General features: G+C 45.1%; 1 protein-coding gene across 3 annotated transcripts in view; it reads right to left on the reverse strand.

The window, feature by feature from the left end:
• PRDM16 (PR/SET domain 16) overlaps positions 1-23,124 on the reverse strand; it is a 320,553-nt gene that overhangs the window by 195,757 nt on the left and 101,672 nt on the right. For all 3 annotated transcript variants that reach the window (XM_059866706.1, XM_059866707.1, XM_059866705.1), the window contains exon 2: positions 10,722-11,071. In XM_059866706.1, the coding sequence (XP_059722689.1) occupies positions 10,722-11,071 (350 nt within the window). The remainder of the gene's footprint in view (positions 1-10,721; positions 11,072-23,124) is intronic.

The raw sequence follows: 23,124 nt of genomic DNA on the forward strand, positions 1-23,124 counted from the left end.
TAATGTCCCATAGGCCCAATGCCAGGCTGGTCCAGTGGATGGGGTAAACTCCTTAAAATACCTAAAAATTAGATATACTGCTTTATTATATAGGTACATGATTTTATATGAAACAGATATAACTCCTTAAAATACCTAAAAATTAGATATACTGCTTTATTATATAGGTACATGATTTTATACTATACAGGTGTAACTCCTTAAAATACCTAAAAACTAGGTATATTATTTTATTATATAGGTAGACAATTTTATACTATATAGTTATAAGTCCTTAAAATACCTAAAAATTCAATATACTCTTTTATTATATAGGTAGACAATTTTATACTATATAGTTATAAGTCCTTAAAATACCTAAAAATTCAATATACTGTTTTATTATATAGGTACATGATTTTATATGAAATAGATATAACTCCTTAAAATACCTAAAAATTCAATATACTGTTTTATTATGTAGGTACATGATTTTATACTGTACAGGTATAAGTCCTTCAAATACCTAGAAATTTGATATACTGTTTTATTATATAGGTACATGATTTTATACTATACAGTTATAACTCCTCTAAATACCTAAAAATTTTTAAATTATTCCCAAATGTTGATCTTTTATCTGCACCCATTTCTGAACACCCCATGGCTGATGTTCAGCCTCACCTGAGAGTGCAACACCCATTTCTCAAGCTGACCCCACAGCACATTTGCACTTACTGCTGCCACACCCCATCTGCAGCACCTTCCTTGCTTTCCAGGAAAACGTTTGGAAACATTCCAAAAGGTTCTGATACACCAAAAAATCCAAATAAGATGCTGGAGGTGCCAGCTCTGCTCCTTTCAGATGGGGATGTTTCTGCTCCCTGGCTGGGCCCTGCAGTTCCACCAGGGCACAACCAAAATCCCTGGGGCTGCACCAAATTCTCCCCCTGCAAAAAGTTTTTATTTACTCCAAGGAATGAAACACCATGATCTGAGTCTGATGGATAAGGATTTCCCCACTCAGCTGAGCAGGCTGTGATTTCACAGTCAGGTTTCCAAGTTGTTAAATAACCCTTTCCTTTGTTACATAAAAGATGGAAGAAGCTAAAAAGTGTAAGCAGGAAAGCAGAATCTGACTTTTTATGGTGTTTAGGGGTAGAATTATCCAGTCCCACTAAAGCTGCCAGGAAATTCACCCCAACTGCAGCTGTCAACTCTCCTCTCCTTCAAGAGACAAATATTTATTCCCCTCCTCACAGCAATTCCCTTAGACCGTGGCTGTTGTCAGCTACAGGAGAATCATGGCTTTGCTGTTGGGATCTTTGACATTTGTCAAGTTCACTTCAAAAAATTTCCCCTCTTGCCATGTTAAAATCACACTCACGAGAAAAGTTTTGCTGCTCTGCTGCTTTGGATGTAGCCCAGTTTTTAAAACTTGCTTTGACTCAATAAATTTGATTTAAATTTGCCTTATTAACAGCCCTGAAGGAGCCGAGCCTGTCTGTTGCTTGAGGACAGACACGGAGCCCTTGGAAAGGACAGGGGACACTGCTCAGCCCTGCTGCCCTCTGCCTCGAGACAGGAGGTTTATCCAGCTCCTCACATCACTCTTCTTTTCCAAACATTTGGCTGTGGTGGCTCCCCCCCTCCTCTTCCCTTCCCCTTGCTCCAAGTTGAAGGCAGTTCAGCACTTACGGTCATTTACAGCTTACATCCCAGCAAATCCAGAAGGTGTCTGATGAAAAAGAGGGACTAGCCAAGCATCTTAATCCCCCTGTTCATTCATGCTCTCTGTAATGTTCTTTCAGGCCTCTGCTGAGAGAGACTAGGCTGAAATGAAGGCTGATAAATTAGTCTGGAGGGAAACAAGGCAGATTCTGCTTGTAAAAGGTCATTCCAACTTTGTTCTGGGTGAGGGTTTATCTTGACTGCAGCTGCGACAGACAATGGCCGGGCCCTAAACGGCAGAAATCCAAGCTCTGCTCACGAAATTACTGTGCTGATAAGGGAGAATGGGCTTCAGGGAGATCTAAATGGGAAAAGGGAGGTGGGGCACGAGGGTGAGCTGGAGGTATTTGTGAACAGGATGGAGCGGGATGGCACAATGAGATGTGCGATTAAAGCAGGGAGCTGTCCCAGAGGGAAGGAGCACACTCTGCCTGAGCAGAGCCAGAGGGGGGAAAAGCTCTTGGTGTGCTGAGGGAAAGGTCCAAGTGCTACAGGGGCAGGGAGGGGCTGAAGCTGGAGCAGACAGGTTATAAAACACACCTGTGCAAACCCAGGGCACTGGGGATATTTCTGTGTCTGCTCTGGGGTGCCCTGACCCCCAGGGCAGCACTGACTCTGACCCTCAGTCATGGAGAAAGTTTCCCAGACTTCAAGAGAGACTGGAACCCACAAAAGTGTGAAATAGATTATAGAGAGCAGTGCAGGTGTGTCACTGGGTGAGAAATTGAGGGTTTGGGATTTTTAGGATGTTGTGGATGGCAGCAAGGTGGAGGGCACAGGGTGTTGTCCTGGGCTTCTTCTTCACCTTCTTCTTCCTCCTTCTCCATGGGTTTGGGTGGCATTTTGTAATTGGGCAGAAAAGTCTGCACTGCAGCTCTGTGGGATCAGTTATTGGGGTAAAAGGGAAAATAATCCAGGTGTCAGCTCTTAGTTGGACAGTTCAGTCTCACAAGCCCTTGTACCAAGAGATTGTTGGGCATTTTGTACCTTGTAATGAAAAGCTGCTGAACTCACAGCAGTGAGATGTTTCACTGATAAGAAATAATGAACACCTGAGTCCAAACACGAATTACTGTCTCAGTGCCTTCAATCCAGACCCAGAGAAACCCACAATGGCACCCCAACACACCAGACACAGAGGTGGCTCTGGAAGGTCAGGGCTGCACCCCTCAGGGTCTGGACATCCCTTCCAGGACATGCAGGGACTCATTTCCCCAGCACCACGTGGCCAAGAGCAGGCAAAATAAACCCCAGCAAGGAGAGAGCAGGAGCAGGACACTGGTTTCTCTCTGGAAAAATCTATTTTCTTTGATAACTTTTTGTGCCTTTCTAGGCAAAGTAATTAACACAACGTTTTACTTGGGAAAATTCGCTGTTGGTGCTTCCAGCATTGCACAGATTGAGGTGAAGAGATGGAATTTGGAACTTTCAGACTTTAGGGTTGACCAGGAGCTCAGATGGGGTTCACTGAAGGGTTTGATGCCCCTGTGTGGGCCCTCAGTGCCCCAATCCCACATGAGCATCTCTGAGCAGTGAGGAGCACGAGGCTGATTCCCAAAAAACCTCCTGAGTGCCTGGCACCAGCAGCCTGCAAACCCCAAAAGGAGTTATTGAGCATTGCTCCCACCTTCCCAAAGTGCCTCTGGGAGAGTCCCCAGGGTGCTCCTCCTTCAGAGCCCATGTATATTTATGGCTTCCCTTACTGATCATCTCCTTTACAAAACCCCACTGTGTTCCAGGCTCCAGCAGCCAGGCTTTGCTGAGAGAGGACAAAACCCAGGTTGGGTTTCTCTGCAGGTTAAAATTCCAGAGGAAGAAGCAGTGCCCTGACTTCTGCAGAGCTTTTGACAATGAAAAAAAAGCTATTTTTCAAACCACCGTGGTCACCACTGAGCTGTTCATGGGATTTTTCTTTTTCTTTCTCCTTTTTGAACATGTGGCTGATAAAATATTGCTTCAGGAGCTGGTATTCAGGGATGGCTCTCAAAGACGAAAGGAAAATATTTATTTCCTTTTTCTGCTTGTGAATCAGAATGTTCTATTTAAAGAAAGTGCCCTCTGCCAGATTGCTCATGAGTTATTACCCCTTATGGAAATAAAGGAGAAATATCAGGAGGTATTCTTAGTCATTCCCTTCCCCTGTCTCTTCTTTCTTTCCCTTAATTCCTTATATACCCATGTTTTAGCCAATGCCTAAGATAGAGCAACTTATCTTGGCATTCTTGGGCCTAAAAAAGGCTTTACTCTCTTAACCCTGGCACTGAAGCATTTGGGGAAATATCAAAAAATGGGACAAATTTCAGTCGTTTCACTGGGATGCCATAAGGTGCATTCTTCACTTTTATCCAGAAGTTATTAAATCAAACCCCCCCAAAAGGTGGAGCTGTAGAAAATGGGGTTTGTCCTGTGATTCCATCAGCTTCTTCCTCCCTATCCCAAGCCAGTCCTTGCTCCTCCTGGCATGGTTTTCATTCCAGTCATAGGAAACAGCCCAACAATTGCCAGCACCTGGCTCTGACCCTTCCCCTTCCTCCTGGTGTCCCCTGACACCAGAACAAAGCCCAGATCCTGCAGGGAAAATAAAAATGTGGATGCTCTCCCAGAGCTGCTCCTTAGGAAGGGGATGGAACTGAGCATGTACAAAGCTGAGCAGCCTCCTCAGCCCAAAAATCTCCTTTAAAAACTGAAATATTTAAAAGAAATAAAATTAATAGAATAAAAATTAAATCTTTAAAATATTTGGAAGTCAGGGATTTATTTTTCTTCCTTGAGATTAATTTTTTTTTTTCACTTAAGCTCTGAGTTTTGGTCCGAAGCAAAAGTTTCTCTGCAGTTTTATATTCACGTGTATAAAAATTTCTAACTCTTAGCAACTATTGAGGGCAGCCCCAGGGTGCTTTGGCATTCTGTTCTCTTCATGAACCCACAGAATTTTTCATTTTCAGACTGATTCCAGCCTGGCAGGTCTGGGAAATTGAAATCACTCTGAAAAGGAAAGAATCTCTGGGTTCATGAAGAGAACAGAATGCCAGAGCACCCTGAGACTGCCCAGTTAGAATTTTACATTCATGAATATAAAACTGCAGAGGAACTTTTGATTTGGACCAAAACTCAGAGTTTAAGTGAAAAAAAAAAATAATCTCAAGGAAGAAAAAGAAATCCCTGACCTCTAAATATTTTAAAGATTTTATTTTTAATTCTTTTAAATATTTAAATTTTAAATGAGATTTTTGGGCTGAGGAGGTTGCTCAGCTTTGGTTGCTCAGTTCCATCCCCTTCCCAAGGAGCAGCTCTGGGAGAACACAGCATTGCATGGGAGATGCTGAATTGCACAGAACTCCTCAGCAATTTTTCCCTGCAAGAGCAGGATGAGGGTTGGAAAAGAGCAATTCAGGAACTCCTTTTCCCCTGGGGACAGAAGCTGCTGCAGTAACATCATCCCCCAGGCCAAGGGAAGGCAGAGGAGGGGAAAACGAATGAATCAGGGCAGGAAAAGGAGCAGGAAATGTCATCACATCCTCCCAGGTGAGAGCCCAGGAGACACGAGGAGCTTTGGGGGTTTCTTTGCTCCTTTCAAGGACTCACTCTCCTTTCAGCACCTGAGGCAGGATGGACAAGAAGTCACTGCTTCAGCTGGGTCAGCTTTCAAAGGGAAATGAAGGAATCCTTGTGTGATCTGGGCTGGGAAACAAAACCATCACAGCTCATGCAGTGCTTAAAGGCCTATCTTCAATATTTTAAAGATCATTTTAAAATATATTTTAATTTGGAAGATATTTTAAATATTTAAATGTTTTTTACATGTCTTGCATTCAAGGAAAGGCAGTGCAATTCTCCTCCTAGCATTTAAGGCCAGTCACGTAAAGCAAATTTCCCTTGGCTCTTGGAAGTATTTCTAAAAAGCAGAGAAAATAAAAAAGACCCCCTGCTAAAAATTTAAATTTTGCAGGAATTGGGAGGCTGGACTGCTGTGAGTCAGTGACACTTAAAAGTGTGTTCAAAACCCAGCAGTTTTCCCTGGCCCAGACGTGGAGCCAGAGCTCTGCTGCATCCTCAGCTGCTGGCTCCCATTTTTTCCCCAGTTATTTGTCTTCCACGGGACAGGCTCTACCTTTACCCCCCCAGTAGGAAATGAAAACACTTAATTTTTCCATGCAAAGGAGCAGCCTGGCTCTGACACTTCAGCTGAGAGAAGCCTTTGTGCTTCAGCAAATAACCTCTCTTAAAATATAAATGAAAATATAAATTAAAACAACCTGCATTTATCAGCAGTGTTAATCCTGTGAAGCAAACTGAGCTAAAATCATGACTGCCACAATCCAGGTGCTAAATCTCCCCCCAGGATGAGATCCCCATTCTCCACTCAATTAGGAAAATTAACAGCGCCGTGATAAATACCATTATTTATCTAAAGTCATGGAAATCATGATGTAATTATTTTATTTTCATTTTCCTCAGCTCCCAGAGGCCATAAAGCACAAAAATGCCCTGATTTATTCCGGGTGCTGGCAGGGCTGTGCTCGGTGTCAGCGGGCAGGAGGGCAATGGGAGCAGGAGAAATGCAATCAGGTCACACTCAATAATCACAGGGCTTTTAGGTGGTGTCTTTCAAGGCATACACACACAAAAAAAAAGAAAAAAGGGAAAAAAAAGGTGAAATGACACCATCAGCAGTGTCAGGGGATGAGGGAAAGCACCCAACAGGTCCTGCACTGAATCATCCCTGGGAGGGGCTGGGGGCCAGGGTTGACACATCTTATTTATTTTTATGAGATGGGAGTGAATCACTCGCTGCCATCCCCGTGTCCAAAAAAGCCCTTGAATGATAGGTGTGGTTTAATTCAAAGAATATTTTTTAGAACATATCCCACAAAGCAAAGCAGGAGGCCAGATATGAGGCTGTGCTGCAGATAAGGCAGGACACGTGTTCATACCATCAGCACCCAGCCCTCCTCTCTGCCTGGAAGGAAAACCACCAATAATAAAGATAATTACGCAGTTTTTTTCAGGGCATGGCAGAGAAAACACAGCATTCTGCATGATTTGGGCTATTAATGAGTGACACTGGAAATTTCAGCAGCTAGCACCAAGTTACACCTGCGAGGAGTTCGGATGGAAACAAACACAAACTGAATTTCCTGGGGACTCTGAGGTACAATTCACTGCCCTTTTTCATTTTCATTTTCACAAATCTTTCCTCGCTGGAGTTTGAAAAGAGAAAGCTCTTTCTGCAGTGGAAATCCTTGGGCAGAAGAGAAAAATCCACTCTCACATCAAAGCCCTCAACAGCACATTTTCCAACCCCCAAAATGCCATCTGATTTTTCTTTTTTTCATGCAAAAATCAGAGGGAACAGGCATGAATTATGAAGCACGTCCTGTATGACAACAAAATCAGCTTTTTCTAGCAAAACTGCGATGGTGCTGAGGAATGACCACTTTGCAGCCAATTCCACTTGCAGTGAACTCCCAGTTTAGTCAAAGCCTGACACTAAATTTCCTGTGATGAAGGGCAAGGACTTCTCGTGCCAAAGGCAGAAGCACTGTTCAAATTAAGGAGCTGATGACTCCTAAAAACAAACAAACAAACACAAAGACCAAGTTTTCAGAGTTTGGGGAGTGAGGTGTGCACCAAAGTGGGATTATCAAGACTATAAATTACAGGAAATGAGTTGAGAAATATGAAGAGAGAAGAGGCTGGGTGTGAAGAACAGGAATCATTCCTGAAATAAATTTCTGATATGAGAGGCAATTCAAATGGAATATATTCTGATTGGCCATAACAAGGAGTTGTGTGGAAATCTTACACCAGCGTTCAACCCACAAGTCACTGCATGCCAAAACTACAAATTCCAGAGAAATACTGACCAAAAAAACCAATGTTAAACTGCAGAAGGAATATTCCTGGTGATCCTACAGATCTCAGATTTGTTGAGTCTATCACCACTGAAAGAAACAGCACACAGAAACAAAAGCCAAAAAGTTCCTGGGTGACAAAAACTCCTCCCCTTTCCCTTTTTTTCAGTCATTGCTCATTTCCAGCCTGCTCAATTTTAGGAAGAGGATGAAAACACATCCCAAGTTCCCATTTCCCAATCTTCCATCAGGTAGAGCTGCCTAGAACATTCTAGGTTCCCATTTCCCAATTTTCCATCCAGAAGAGCTGCCTAGAACATCTCAAGGCTTTTCCCAATTTTCCATCAGGTAGAGCTGCCTAGAACATCCCAAATTCCCAGTTTGCCATCAAGCAGAGCTGCCTAGAACATTCCAAATTTCCAATTTGCCATCAGGTAGAGCTGCTTAAAGAATCTCAGGGCTTTTCCCAATTTTCCATCAGGTAGAGCTGCCTAGAACATCCCAAGTTTCCATTTCCCAGTTTGCCATCAAGCAGAGCTGCCTAGAACATCCCAAATTCACAATTTTCCATCAGGTAGAGTTGCTTAGAACATCTCAGGGCTTTTCCCAGTTTGCCATCAGGTAGAGCTGCCTAGAATATCCCAAATTCCCAGTCTGCCATCAGGTAGAGCTGCCTAGAACATCCCAAATTCCCATTTCAGGGCTTTCCCAATTTGCCATCAAGCATAGCTGCCTAGAATATCTCAGGGCTTTTCCCAATTTTCCATCAGGTAGAGCTGCCTAGAACACCCCAAATTCCCATTTCCCAATCTGCCATCAGGTAGAGCTGAGCAGACAGAGCTTATTCCATGAATTCCTGTCCAGCCCATGAAGGGATTCATGGATGTTGCTCCCAGATGAAATTCTGAAGGAATTTCTGGAAGCAGAGCCCAGAAATGTCCTTAAACACTCTGGGGAATGGGAAAATTCCAGAGGTGTCTGCGAGGGCAAGCAGAGAGGGTTGGGGTGGGTTTGGGGACACCTGAGGGAGGACAAAGCCCTTCCTTGGGGGTGTGAAATGTCCCTGCCACAGCAGGGGACAAAGGAACACTGCTGGGACAGGAGAAGTGCCCAGAGAGGGAAAGTTTGCTCAATTACACTGCAAAAACAAACAGTATCACAAAGTCAACGGGAATTGATAAATGCAGCTCCTATCAGAGCAGTGGGGATGTGAGGGACCTTTCTGAAAACCATGAGTGCAAACAGCAAATTTATCAGAATTATGAAATGCAAGGACAGCGTTTTGCCAAGGTCAGAGGAAAAAAGGTTTGCACCACTTGATTTCTGTCAGCCAACGAGGATTGCGCTTTGTTCCTAAAAATCAGCCTTTAAACAAAATAACAAACAAAAATATGCATCGAAACAACAAATGCCACCCATCAATAATTGGGTCAAAAAAAAAATAGGATTCATCTTTCACGTTGCAGCCTATAAATAATTAATCTGGCATATTCCTAGAGGAAAAGTATCCTTATTTTCAGAGACACCTGGAAGTGATCAGTATCTTCCTCAGGAATCTAGAGCTCCTCACACCTACAGCCCCCCTGTACCAGCCTGTGTATTAACAGTGACATAAAATGGATTTCCCCCCCCCAAAACTCACTTTTTGAAGCTCATACAGTACTACCAATCAAATATTCTGCAATGATATTAACAATAGAAGCCAACACCAAGAGGAATTTCTAAGGAATGTCATTGGAGGGGAGAGGGGATCAAAACTCAGCTGAATTACCCTCTTTTCCCTGCACTAGGATAGAAGGAAAAGGAAACTCTCCACTCAGTCATTCAACCAAACTCTGATTTTAGCTCTTCAGACACTTCCTACTGCACAGCAACAAAACACAATTGAGTTTTGTTGTTAAAACAGGAGGTTTTTGCTGTTTCCTGCACTTCAGACACATTGAAAAAGTAAACAAAACAAAAACATTTGGACCTGCTTCTCTGGGCTTCACTAGGTCTCACTGCTGATTTTTGGCATCACAATCAAGAGTGCAAATATAATCAGAGAAAATGAAAACTGTTAATGCTTCAGCCTGCCCTTTCTGACCTAGGGTTCTGTCACTGCACTGGTGCCTGCTCCTGGGAAAACCTTACAGCTCCAGCCCTCAGCTGCTCCCCACCCTGTAAACCCTCCAGGATTTTGTGAACCAGTTCACCCCAGTAGTGGCTGATGGAGAAAAGGGGGTAAGTGACTGCTCCACCCAGGGAAAAATGAGGGAAAATTCAGCTCCCACTTTTTGGGGTAAACTTCATCTATCCTACAACAAAATCCTGCCAGGAAACCTCTCGGCCCCCACTGCCCCAGACACAGCCTCTACCTCAGGACAAGAGGCAGCAGCTCCCATGGCAGCAGGGGATGGAATGTTGGGATGGGCACTGGGGGAGAGAGAAGGAATTATATATTGGATAATGGGATAGGATTGTGAGCCCAGAGCAGAAATCCCAGGATACACTTCACTGCTCATGAATATTCCAGGATAATTATGGATCTAGGTATTTTCTAATCAAGAATATAAGAGCTAAGATGATTTCTGGGACAAGCCCAGAAAAGCAGGGAGAAAGATAAGATGGGAACTGTGGGACAGAGGTTTTTTTCCTGCTGAAGGCTGAGTTTTGTTCAGCTCTTGGGGGAAAAATGACTTTCACATTTCTCCATCTTTGCCTAGCAGCACAAGAACTCGAGAACATGGGGGCTGTTAATGGCTACATGCTATTTTTCCCTGCCCAGTTAATAATGCCTGCACTGCTGACACGGGCTGGGAGTCAAAGGTAACACCCCCAACCACCAAACATGGGATTAATCCCATTCCCTCCACGCGACAACTCCCGAACACAATTTGGAAATGACAAGCACTTGATGAAGTGACCCGACACCATTCAAAAGCAGACTTCCAAAACCGTGCTCGAGCAGTTTTTTTCTGGCCCAAGAAGTGAACTTAAAAGGGATTTCTGCTGATTTTTAAATCCTTCAGGTAATGGGGGTGGGGAGTTACTCAGGGAAACGCGGCATCAGCAAAGTCACCACCTCTGTCCCCGGGCCACCAGGCCTTGGTCCAGCTCCAGGAACACTCGGCAGAGAAGACAAAGGAACGTGGTGCCCACGTTCCACACGCTTACCTCCCATCCAAAGTTTGTTTCCTTTAATGTGCTCCTCTGTACTGCCATATAGGGTCCAAATCTTTCCCCAACTTCAATCTTCTTTTTGGCCCAAATCCCTAGCCCTGCCCCTGGGATCGAAGATTCTCTGAGTTCAAAATCTGGTGGGATTGGAATGTCATCAGGAATGTAGACGGGAGCTTCATAGGGTGAGCCCTCCTTGGGAGTGAAGTCCTCACTGGTGGGGAAGGGTGACGGAGGTCCCACAGGGATGGGGGACATTATACTGTCCTCAGTTTCCTCCTCTGCGCTCTCTCCAGCAAGGAGATCGGGGTCGGTCTCGTACATATTATTTACAATCTCGCTGTCACCTAAAAGGGGAAACAGCAGAACAAAACACACTGAGACACTCACGTGAACATTGGTTAGTCTCTCCCTGGGACAAAGTTTGGCTAAGCCGAGCTCAAATTCTTCTAAAGGATCAAAACCTCCCTTGAGGAGCTCAGGTGGAGCTGAGGTAAGGGGCTGATCACCCTGGGGTGAGGCTCATTACAGCCTGCTGGGTTCTATGGGATCAGGGATTCTCTGCTGTTTGCAGAGGTTTTTTCCCCTTCTTTCCAAAACCTCAGTCTTCGAAAGAAGGGGAAAGAACACAGAAGAGGTGGTTGAGGTTCTCTTTAGCCACTTCTTGATTTAACTGGCTCAGTGTATTTTGGAAAAGGGGTATAAAAATTTAAAAGAGGAATCATCAAAAGATAGGCCTGGGACACTTCCAGGGACCCCAGCTTCTCTGGGCACCCTGTGCCAGGGCCTCTCCACCCTCCCAGGGATTAATTCCTTGCTAATCTCTAATCCAGCCTTATTCTCTGTCACTTTGAAGCCAATTCCCCCTTGCCCTGAAACGAAAAACCAAAAATAAATTAGGGTAAAATCCAAGTTTGGCAAGAAGTCTTTGCCTGGTGTTTGGGGTTCCTGCTCAGTGTGTCCCACAGCAGCAGCTGTGAGCTCCCAGCTACAGCTCAGCCATGCACCCCTGCAGGTGTAACAGCATCCCTGCCTTGTAATCACTGAATCTTGGAGTGGTTCAGCTTGGAAGGGACCTTGAAACCCTCCAGTGCCACCCCCTGCCATGGGCAGGGACACCTTTCACTAGCCCAGGGTGCTCCAAGCCCTGTCCAAGCTGGCCTTGGACACTTCCAGGGATCACAGCTTCTCTGGGCACCCCGTGCCAGGGCCTCCCCACCCTCCCAGGGAAGAATTCCTGGCTGATCTCTAATCCAGCCCTACTCTCTGCCACTTTGAAGCCAATTCCCTCTTGTCCTGAAATGAAAACCCTGGATACACAGAGGGCAACAAAGTTTGGGGATTTTTCCACAGGGAATCAATTTCTAAGCAAGGCCATTCATGCAATGAAAACAGAGCTTTCTCCTCCAAAAAGCAAAAAAATCACGGTGGTGGTGGGGGAGCAAAACATGAAAGGGAAAAAGAAAACCACAATTTGTCACCCTGCAGAAGCAACTGGAGTATTTTGGGAGCAGGTTTGCCCTGTCTCCAGCAGCACTGAGAGAGCAGGGGCGTGCTCAGCAGCTCCCACCACGACACAAACCCAACAACCGCCGCAGCGTGGGCGCTCCCGGGGGCACGGGCAATGCCAGGCCACTGCTGGCACCAGGGGGGAGCAGCACCCCACCAAAATGACATTTTTCACTGGCTCCCAGCTAGGGACCATCAGGGAAGAATAGCTGGAAAAGCATGGCTCCGCTTGAGGTATTTATAATTCATCTCTTTGCTAACCTCAGAATGCACCTTCTGTCTGCAAGACACATCTCCCCCTCTATTTCTCTTTTTATTTTTTTTTTATGCCTAATAAAGATTTTTTCCGGAGTTCATGCCTAAGAAACCTGGTGGCAGACTCGACTAGAGAGGAGGATTTTGATTCCTCTGCCAAGATTTTTTTGCTCCAGCTTTTTGGAGGAGAACAGGGAGCTGCCTGCTGCAGCTGACATGGGTTTCCTCTGCTAGAGAGGGCAGCCCTCCCTACTCAAACATGTCACCAGAACCAAGCTTTCATGAGCATGAGATACTCCATCACCCTGAAAATATTTGTGGTTGCAGTAAATGTTTTCTCACCCAGTATTAGCAAGTCAAATTATTTTCTGCTCTATGATTAGCCTCTTTTGCACTTAAGGAACAGGAATTCCAACTGAGTTGAAGAGCAAAACTGGGTTTATTGGAGCACAACCTGTGAAAATTTCCAGAGGATACAAGTATAAAGATACCTTACTACTGAACATGGCTAATTTAATTTATTCTATGGGACAAGCAGGGCAGTTCTGATTAAATTTGAATTAACAGTGAAGCTGATCCTTCCTCTGACTGACCTCATATTTGAAGAGGAATCAGCAAAAGACAGGAAAATGTGTTTTTACAGTTGTTAAATGACCAGGGACTGGCAAGAGACACGAAATGACAATGAAACAACAATTTCAGGTCAGGATAGGTCTGATACCAGAGATTCCAGGTGGCATCTGTGGGAGCTGAATCCCAGCCAGGCAGGTGTGGGAACGTTGGGTTCCTCAGTGCTGAGCTCAACAAATCATACCCAGCACTGATCACCAGCCAGGGAAAATCCGTGCTGTGCCCAATCCTGGCCCTTTTCTCGTGCACTGCCAGGTGGATTTCACAGAATCCCAGAATTCCTGAGGTTGGAAAAGGCCACCAGGATCATCCAGTCCAAGCTGTGACTGATCCCACCTTGTCACCAGCCCAGGGCACCGAGTGTCACCTCCAGCTCTTCCTTGGACACCTCCAGGGATGGGCACTCCAAACCTCCCTGGGCAGCCCCTGCCAAGGCCTGAGCACCTTTTCCATGGAGAAATTCCTGCTGATTTCCAAGCTGGCCCAGCTTGAGGCCAGCTTGTCCCCTTGTCCTGTCCCTGTTCCCTGAGAGCCCAACCCCACGTGGCTGCACCCTCCTGCCTTGGAACTGTGGAGAACAAATGTCCCCCCTGAGCCTCCTTTTCTCCAGGCTGAGCCCCACAGGTGAGGGAGCTGATCTCCTCCACAGGTTGTGTTTATTCCAGGGATTTGGGGGAAATCCAACAGCTGGGGCTCAGTTTGATTATTCCACAAAATTTTCTAGGTTGTCCCCACTGAACCCCTTCTCCCCTGTGGGGCTCCTCTCAGCTTTACCCCAAGTATTCCACAACTGGTTAATTTAAAAAAACACATTTAAAAAATGAAAAAAGAAGCAGAGAACATCTCATTTTCCAGGAACAATCCCCAGCTCTCCTGAGCTCCATCCCAACTCAGCCGGGGGCCCTGGAGAGCCGGACGTGGCCACTCCGTGGTGACAACGGTGACAACCAGGCTGTCCCACATCTGCCCCTCTGGAATGTCTGCCTGGGTGAAAAGCAGCACAGAAATACAACTTGACCTTATTGTTATTGTCATGAAACTAAAATTAGTCCCTGAAAGCTCCGCGGCGAAAGGAGGGGATAAAAAGGCTCATTGAAAGGTTGTTTCCACAGATAATCAGATATGGGCAGACTCTGAAAATCTGTGTGACACCAATGAGGGGCTGGCAACAAAGAGAGGGATGGTTTAGTGGTGGTGAGAGACCTCATGAATAATCTATTTGGCTGCTGTAATGAAAGCAAAAGCAAGGCTGATGGAGAAGGAAATGGTGGTAGGGGAAATAATGAGTTAGGGTTTGGGGTGGGTTTGTTGTGTTTGGGGTTTGATATGCTTATTATTGTTTTTATTGTCATTATTGTCCTTATTCCTGCTTTAATTATTGTTGTTGTTGTTAGATATCTGATTCTGCTGTGGAAATACCCAATTATCTAAAATGACTGAGTGTTTTTTACACTCACAGATTGCAAAGAGCTTCTTTGACTCCTTCACTGGGAACACTGAAAGGACACCCCAAGAATTAATTGCAGTGCCCAATCACCAGCACAATCCTGTTTCACTGACCTGGATAATTCAACATTTGTGTGAGACCCAGGTATTTTTATTTTCTAATGCCAGGCACCCACTGAACTCACACTTTGCCTCAGAACCTGGAGCCTCTGGCCCAAAGGAAATATCCAAGCAGAAGAGTAGAAAATACAAATATTCCCAGAGAACTTTGGCTCTGGAGCTAAGAATGGAAGCACACAGGCACAGACCAACAGGTGCTTTTTCCTTTGGGATTAACTGGGTGTTGGAAGGGTTTTTACATCATTATCCAAACTTTGCAGCTCATTCCTAGCTGTGAGTTTAAAATCATATGTGAGTGTTAAAACATCAGTTTAAAACATCTAGAACTGCTTGTTAAGTGGTAATAATAATAATAATAATAATAATAATTTTAAAAATATTATCAGGAAAATATTCATTAGGCCAGGACTTCCCTGGGACTTGTTTCCATTTTCTGGCTAAACAGAGAGAGCAGTGGGGTGACCTCAAACATCTTTTCCAGCCCAAAGAGGGACATCACCACCACCTTTCCAGGTCCTTGGATGTCCTGAGGTTCCTGCCCTGTGGTTTCCCTTTAGAAACATTCCCCAGGGAAGAAACCAAACCAAACCAAACCAAACCAAACCAAACCAAACCAAACCAAACCAAACCAAACCAAACCAAACCAAACCAAACCAAACCAAACCATTCCTGATGTAATGGCTGGTGGGGAAGGCAGGTACAATTTGAGCACTTTGAGCAATATCTTGAGGGGCACTGAGCAGCCTGGCCTAGTGGGAGCTGCTCATGGCAGTGGGGTTGGAATTGTATCATTTTGAAGGCCACTCCAACCCAAGGAATTTCCTCATTCCATGATTCTTTATTTCACACCTCCAGTGAACAAAATCAACTTCATTTCTAACTCTGGGGTGACAGGATTCTGTCTCCATTTCTATGGACTCAGGCCAAAAATAAACTGATTTTTCTGACTCCTTTGTAGGCCAGAGGAGCTGGATCAGATCATCAAAACCCAGCCCTGCTCAACCAAGAAGGAAATATTCCCTTAAATTATGTGCTCAGCTACTGCTGCCAGGATTCCTCACCTCGGGGTGCTGTGTTGCTCATCTCATCTGAATTCAGGTGAATTCTGAGCAATACCTGCCCTCCATCCTGCCTCAATCCCCTGGGAATGCTGCAGGAGCCTCTCCCATCCCTCTGTGCCCTGCACAGGGCGGGAGCTGCCAGCAGGCACAGCCCAGAGCTTGGCAGACACGACCCTAAATCACAAAGGACCTTGGAAACCCAAGGAGAACCCACCCCAAAGTGCCTCCAGCACAGAATGATCCCAGTGGTCAGATTGCCACCTGATGGCCACAGCTGAAATACAATAGGGAATCCCAAATCCAGGCCCTGCTCTGCTGGATCTGCCTGGCAGAACCTCCCCAAAATCCAGATTTTCCTCAAGGTGGTGGGAGCTGCTGGTGTCAGTCAGCTCTGGACCCAGCCCTGGCATTCCTGAGCACTGGGAGTCTCTAAGTCCTTCAAATCCCACATGAAATGAGAAGAAATGAGAATTCTCCCTAAACTTTCACCTTCCTCATGGATCCACACCTTCCTTCCCAGCCTCTTCTCCCTGCTGGGTGCAAACCTGATGCTGCAGGCAGGGAAATGCCTGGATTCCCAGGTGGATCTCACTTCTGGGTGCTACAAACACCAGGCACTCTTTTCCTCAGCCTTGTGTGATGAAAGAAATGTGCCTTTGTGGGTTGGGTTGGGCATCACCCTCTCTGGAAATTGGTGTGAAATACTTCTGCCAGAAAATACACAAATTAGTGACAAAATGTCATGAGAGGAATTATTCCTCTTCCATTAAAGGTGGGGTTGAAGCATTAAATACTTCAAGGTCATAAAAAATGGCTTTTCCCTCATCCATGGACAGTATTAATGAGAATGCTGTAAGGAAAGGACAATAAACAATCAGTTGTTGAAGATTCTCAAGCCCACCACCCAATTTCTTCATCCCATTCATTGCAAAATCTTTTCTCCTCCACCTCCATCCAAGCTGTACTGGGATCTACAATGTTTGCTGATCTGAAATCAACACATCCAGCACCCAAACCAGAGCCTGGCCATGAGGAACCCCCTGAGCAGGTCCTCAGACTGCAGAGGATGCTCTGACAGCTTTCCCCATCACCTCTGGCTGCTGCCAGAGCCACAGGAAATTCTGCTTTAAATGACCAGTGGGAAATGTCATTTTTATCTCTTTTGCTCACTCACAAAAACCCCTTCATTTTCACCAATTTCACAGTTGAAATGAGGCCTGGGCAATAAACATCCAGGCAGGGAAGTGGCCACGAGTGGGAAGTGGTTTTGCCCCGTGCCACGGTGCCAAGGGAATGTCACAGGGGCTGGTTTTGCCTTTGAGAAATGGGGCTGCTCACACAAATCTTTACTCAGTTTTTCACTTCATTGGGCACTTCTGCCACAACTTGCTGTGGTTTTGCCAACTTTTCTGAGCAAGTCTAGAGATACCCAGCTTGGAATTCTAGTATTCACCCCTTTGGATTCCTCCTGAATCTTGGGCCTTTGACATGACATGGACACAGCAAGCACCTCAGATTATTTCTCAGTGGAAAAATCCTTTTTCTTCCTTAGATCAATCACATCCAGAGCTTCTCACAGCTCCCTGGCACCTGAGAAAGCCCAAAATGCTATGAGTAAAAGGAATTAGGGACAATCAAAATGGCTGTGGGTGAGATCTGGTCTTCCCTATTCCCTGTTCAAGCTGGAATGGTGGCACAGGACAAGTCACAGGTCACAGCTTTGTCCAGCTGACAAGTTAAATTCCACTAAAGAGGTGGGCATGGAAAATTCAGACCCTGCCAACCTGAAATTGTTGGGTACTCAGTCAGAGCTGAGCTGATCCCACAACAAACCCACCAGCCCAGCTCCTGCAGATACCCCAACTCCCCTCTCAGCTTGCTTCCCTTAAAACACTGCTGTGGGAAATGGATTTATAGAAAAATTGAATAGAAACATTTCTATTTCCTTTAATATAAATATTTCTCTTTCTCTTCCATGCTACAAAGCACAGAATTTTGGGAATGCTCAAGAAGCAGGAAGGTGCTGATGGGGCAAACAGGATTCTGGAGGTGAGTGCTCAGGAAGCCACCCCTGAGGGACCCAGCTGCTGCAAACTCTGCTGGCCAAGCTCCCTGTAGCCCAGTGACAGCCCCAAACACTGCCATTTGCCAGGCCACACGTGGAAATTCTTATTTATAGCTGCCATTGAAATGAAATCTGGGGGAGCCACAAGTTTTAGCACATCCCTGTGCAAGATTCCAGACAGGAACGAGCTCTGAGCATTCCCAGCACAGGAATCTGCCCCAGGTACTGCCGAGTCTGGCTCTGCTGCCCAAATCTTTGCAGCTGGAGTTTAAGGACAAAACACATGGAATTTCCCTGGGTCTGGCTGGTGCAGAACTGCTGCAGAACACACAAAAACCCCAATTTTCTGCTGAAGAATACTCAGAACTGCAGAGACAGTGAGGGCTGAGGCAGGAGGGGGAGGCAGGACGAGGAAAAGGAAGAAGGACTCCCATAAAAATTAAACCCTTGGAAAGGCAGCCCCTTCCCCGTGCTTACTTTGTATATTCATTTTCCAAGTTTCATGTTTGTGCCCTGCTTTGCCTTAGCTGGAGCTGCACCTCTCGAGGCAGCTTCAAGTCCTTTTATTAAAAAGAAACAGAAAGCAGACCCGAAAGGAGCAGCGAGAGCAGACGAGGACGGAGCAGAGTTACTCGGCTGCATTTTTCAATAAACATTCTAAAAGCAGTTGCTGCAGAACTTGCCTGTGAGTAGAACAGGTATTAAGGATTTCAAGTACCTTTGGTTTTAAGAAAAAAAAAAAAAAAAAAAAAAAATTAAGTGTTTTCTTTTATTAAGGGATTTCTGCTGGCAGAAATGAAGAATAAAGCTCGAAACAGTATTTCAGTGTGTTCCTTAATACCCATTTTCCTCTAGTAAAACCAGCAGGGAAAGTGTCCAAATTACTCTGCTCTAAATGCCAGTATTATATTTCCAGTAAAAGTCTGGTTCAAGCAGGCATCAAAAATACTTCCACATAAGATCCTTTTAGAATCAAACTCTGCAGAGAATGTTGTTGTTGCTGTTTGTTGTCCATAACTTTGCTTCACCTGATCCCCCCGAATCCACAAATTTGTTTTATATTTGAATTCAAGCTGACATTTTCACAATTTGTGCTACGTCCAAATATTGATTTGATCCATATTTGGATGCAGTAGACAAAGTTGGTTCTTTTAAGCAAAAAACAAAACAAAACAAAACAAAAAAACTCTGCTATCTTACTATTAAAGGAGCTGGAAAAAAGATCAGCCTTTGGGATTTCTGTCTCTGAACTATTTTTGAGATAAAAGCTCCAGTGAAGTGTCACGAGATATGTACAGCGCATTACCAGAGCAGTCACAAACATTTGGGGAGCAATAACACAACAGCAAAAAAAATCAGGGAAGGAAAAGAGGAAAGCCTGGAGAAAAGCTCCACTCGGTGCAGAAAAATCCTCATTGCTTTGCAGTGGTTTGCTTATTTTTGCTCCAAAATCCCTCCCCTTTAAAAATCTATAGAAAGGCTCCAACCGCGCTGAAAACGCAGCAAAGTGGAACTTTGGAAACGACCGCGCGAGAAAATTCTCCGCTGGGAGAAACGCTACCAGGTTAGAATAAATAAAGAAATGCGCTTGGGCTGGCCCTCCAAAAACCACCAGCCCGTGCTGGAGATTTCTCTCGGTGCTGGATGTCAGGCCATGGAGCGAGAATAAAGCGTTTGTGAGCCTCCAAAAGGAGCCCTCGCCATTGGAATTCACGGCTCTGCCAAGCGCAGCCTTTGGGGCTGTTGTCACCGTCTCATTGTCATTCCGCTCACTGTGGCTTCCCCAGGGTCCCGAACAGGAGTCCTGGCATTATTAACAGGGCAGATTAATAGCAGAGGGGAGAGGCATTCTCACAAACAAGGCAAATATTAATATTAATCGATAACAATTTCCACTTCCTGACGGGAGGCGCGCAAACGGCGCGGGAGGAGAGGAGGGAGGGCAGGGAGGGGATGGAAGGGGACGGTGCCCACGGAGTGGGGAGTGAAAGGGGAGCAGGGAATCAATGCAGGGCACAGGACGGAGCCGTGAGGTGGGTGTCAAAAGCAGGGCTCCATTTTCACAGGCACACACAGGCACACATTTTAATGCCACCAGATAAGTGGGATTTGCCTTGCCCCGGCCAAGAAGAAAAAAATTCCGGGGAAGCTCGCTGGTTTTATATCGGGGAAGAAACAGCAGAGCTCTGCAAAAACAGGGGGGAAATATCCTGAATCTTATTTATGCCCTCCTGAGTAAGGCTGTACTCTGCAAACTGTATTTTCCTCAACACTCAGAACACTGCACAGATATTTTTTAAATTCAGGTCTGTCCACATCTACCAGTTTTCTGCGTTTGTATTTCAAGCTCTTTTCTACTGCCACCCCTCCGTTTTAAAGCCAAAAAAATCTGTAAAACTTTTTCCATCTTTTCTAATGGATCAGCCCTATTTTTTTAATTCATTCTTTAGAATTCTTTATCATTACTTCACACACTCTTTCAATACAAACAGCACAAGCAGAATGCACAGGGATGTTGCCAAAGAGTTTCCCAAATGCTCCAACTCACAATATCAGTGAAACCAAATCCAACCATTCCAGCTCAAGACCTTTTAGCACAGACCCCACTGGGTCACTGAGCTGAGTCCTTCCCGAGCTTTGAACAAACAAATGAGTTTTTCACTCAAAGACACATTTTTGCTGCAGCCTCAAAGTTCAGTTGGGCCCAGGAATGTTTCTCCCAGACCTGGAAGTGAAGATCTGGGTGAAAACTCCCCCTGGAACAGAAGGGGCTGCCCAAGCTCTGCCCCACACAGGACACACAAAGGACTCTCAAGTTTTGATCTTTGGGCTGGGCTGCTTTCCTCACAGCAACCCACAAGGACTAAATCTGTGCTGGGAGAAAAGGATTGTGCTCAAAAATCAGCTGGAAATGGTTTTCCCACTGCTCATGGGTTCACTCCCAAAGCCCATGGAATGCTCTGGGGTTTTACAGCCAGCCCCTGACTCATTTTGGGTTTCATTTTATGTCCCCACACATCCCAGCCTGCCCTGAGCCCACCAAGCCAAAATATATTTGGGACTCTGCACCCATCCAGTTGTGTCCATCCAGCCAATTCACATTTCACCTGTCACATTCTGACCATGTAAATAGGGAAAATTCAGAGGTCTACCAAGTATTTCCCACCTCTGGGCTGAGGAGGTTCCTGATATTTTGGGGCCAGAACTGAACTCCTGTCCTTGGCCAAACACCTTTCCTCTGGCTAACAGTGTCCTGATAATTGTAGAAATGTTTAATTACTATGAAAAATGGAATTTTTACTGGCCAAGTGATGACAGTAAGAAACAACTGGGGGGGTTAATGCTGTTCTCTGCAGAGACCTCTCCATTTCTCCTGCCCCCATCCCATTGAATAAATGATTTATTTCAATAAATGTTTGCACTGGGAGCACCTCCACAGAGCTGCTGTTTGGGGCACTTTTCTCCTGGCCACTCAAGTGCTCTTTTCTCTCTGGGAACAAGAACCTGACAAAGAGCTGAGCGTGTGTTTAATCCTCCTGCTTTCCCCTCTGCAGTCTATTTACAAGTCACTTCTGACAGAGAAAGTGCTCCCAGAGTTTGTCTGCAAAATGTAGCACAGGAGAGATGGGAGGTTCAACAAATGGCAGGGGGAAGAGACAATCCATAAAATCCTTCCCCAACACTGTGAACAAACCCTGGTACAGGTGGGATTCCTGGGAGAATCCTCTCCAAAGGAACTTTGCCCAGTTCCAGAGGACTCCACAGTTGTTTTAGACCTACTCATCTCATAGCCACACCACAATATCCTCCTGGCTTAGCCTGGCAGATTCATTCACATTCATTTTAATCTGATTCCAGCAGATTCTGGTTCAGACACAACCTGGGAAGCAGTGGAAGCACTTTGGGGAGTGGATTTGGGGCTCTCCCAGGGCAATCCCCACATCCAGGCAGAGCTTCTCATTTCCCTCTCCTCCTTCCAAAGCAATCCTGGGTGTTGCACCCACCACCTGGCCCTATTTAAAGCCACAACATTATTCCAAAAAAGGATTATTTATACTAAAAACACTCCTGGGACTACTGTATTTGTATTTCAGGGCTGCTGCATCCCCTATTTCCTCACTGCTCTAATATGGCCCCAGGCAGAGCGGCTGAAATGACTTGCGATGCCACTGTAATTTTTATCAAGGCTTGTTCCTGGTAAAAAGCCTCTTTGTTTCAAAGAAATGTGATTTGGCCTTTTTCCTCCTCTGCTCTATTCCTTGGTTAATATACCACTTCCACTCGCCCCGGGGCTAAGAAAGGTATTCCATGGAATTGGTCAAATCTCACTGTTTTTCTTCTAAATCACAACTGGCTTTTTTTTTTTTCCTCGACCATTGCTAAGCACTATCTAAGCTGACAGTCTGAACTTGAGATTTTATTTGTGCCTTAACTCTTCAGCTCCTGGATTTGGAGCAGTCACATGGTTAAAGAGATGCACCAAAGCTGCTCTGGCCAAGGAGGGATTAAGGGCAAGGCAGGAGGAGCAGCTCTGGCTCGTGTTATTTATTACACAAGGCAAATTTGTCCATCTCTGTAAAAGTGTTTTCATCCAGGTGGTCACTCATTATAAATCTGAACACAGCAGTGACTTATGTGAAAGTCCACAAAGTTGAAAATTTGGAGTTTTCAAAGTCTTTTTTCAAAAATAAAAAAGGCTCTTCATTTCTTATCTCCCACAAAGAATTTGGTTTTAAACACAGTAACGCTTAACCCAGATTTGGGATTGCCTAATCAAGTTTTAATTTAGTCTGTCTCATTGACAAATAGGGTGGATTTTCCAGTGAAATATATGCCAAGTGTTCAAGTACACTCATAAAATATCCCTCGAAAGCAGAAGCTGCAGCAGGAGCTGCTTGTTGACCTGCATTTATAAAATGCCCACAGCCTCTAATAAAGTGAATAATTACAAAGGAGGAAATCCAGTATTTTTTTATACATCTCTAAACTGGTCCTGTTTGGAATCCAGTCCTCATTTGCCATCCCTGCCACACAGAGCTGAGAGCATCAGGGAAGAACAATTGACCTCAAGGGGAAAAAATTGCATCAATATCCAAAATACTGTTACAGGAAACAGGAGTTAACACCCTAATGGGATCTTCAACAATTAATACAAATCAACACCTTGCCTTAGTGTTCAGTCAGAGATCATCACCCTCCCAATTAGCTGACAATTAATAATCCTTTATACAGGAAGTTTTTGCTGCTGTTCAGAGTTTTAAACACATTTCTAAACTTTGCTAGCCATACAATTATACCCACAAAAAGTGGATTA

This window comes from Haemorhous mexicanus, chromosome 23 (assembly GCF_027477595.1).
Source record: "Haemorhous mexicanus isolate bHaeMex1 chromosome 23, bHaeMex1.pri, whole genome shotgun sequence".
Lineage (NCBI taxonomy): Eukaryota > Metazoa > Chordata > Aves > Passeriformes > Fringillidae > Haemorhous > Haemorhous mexicanus.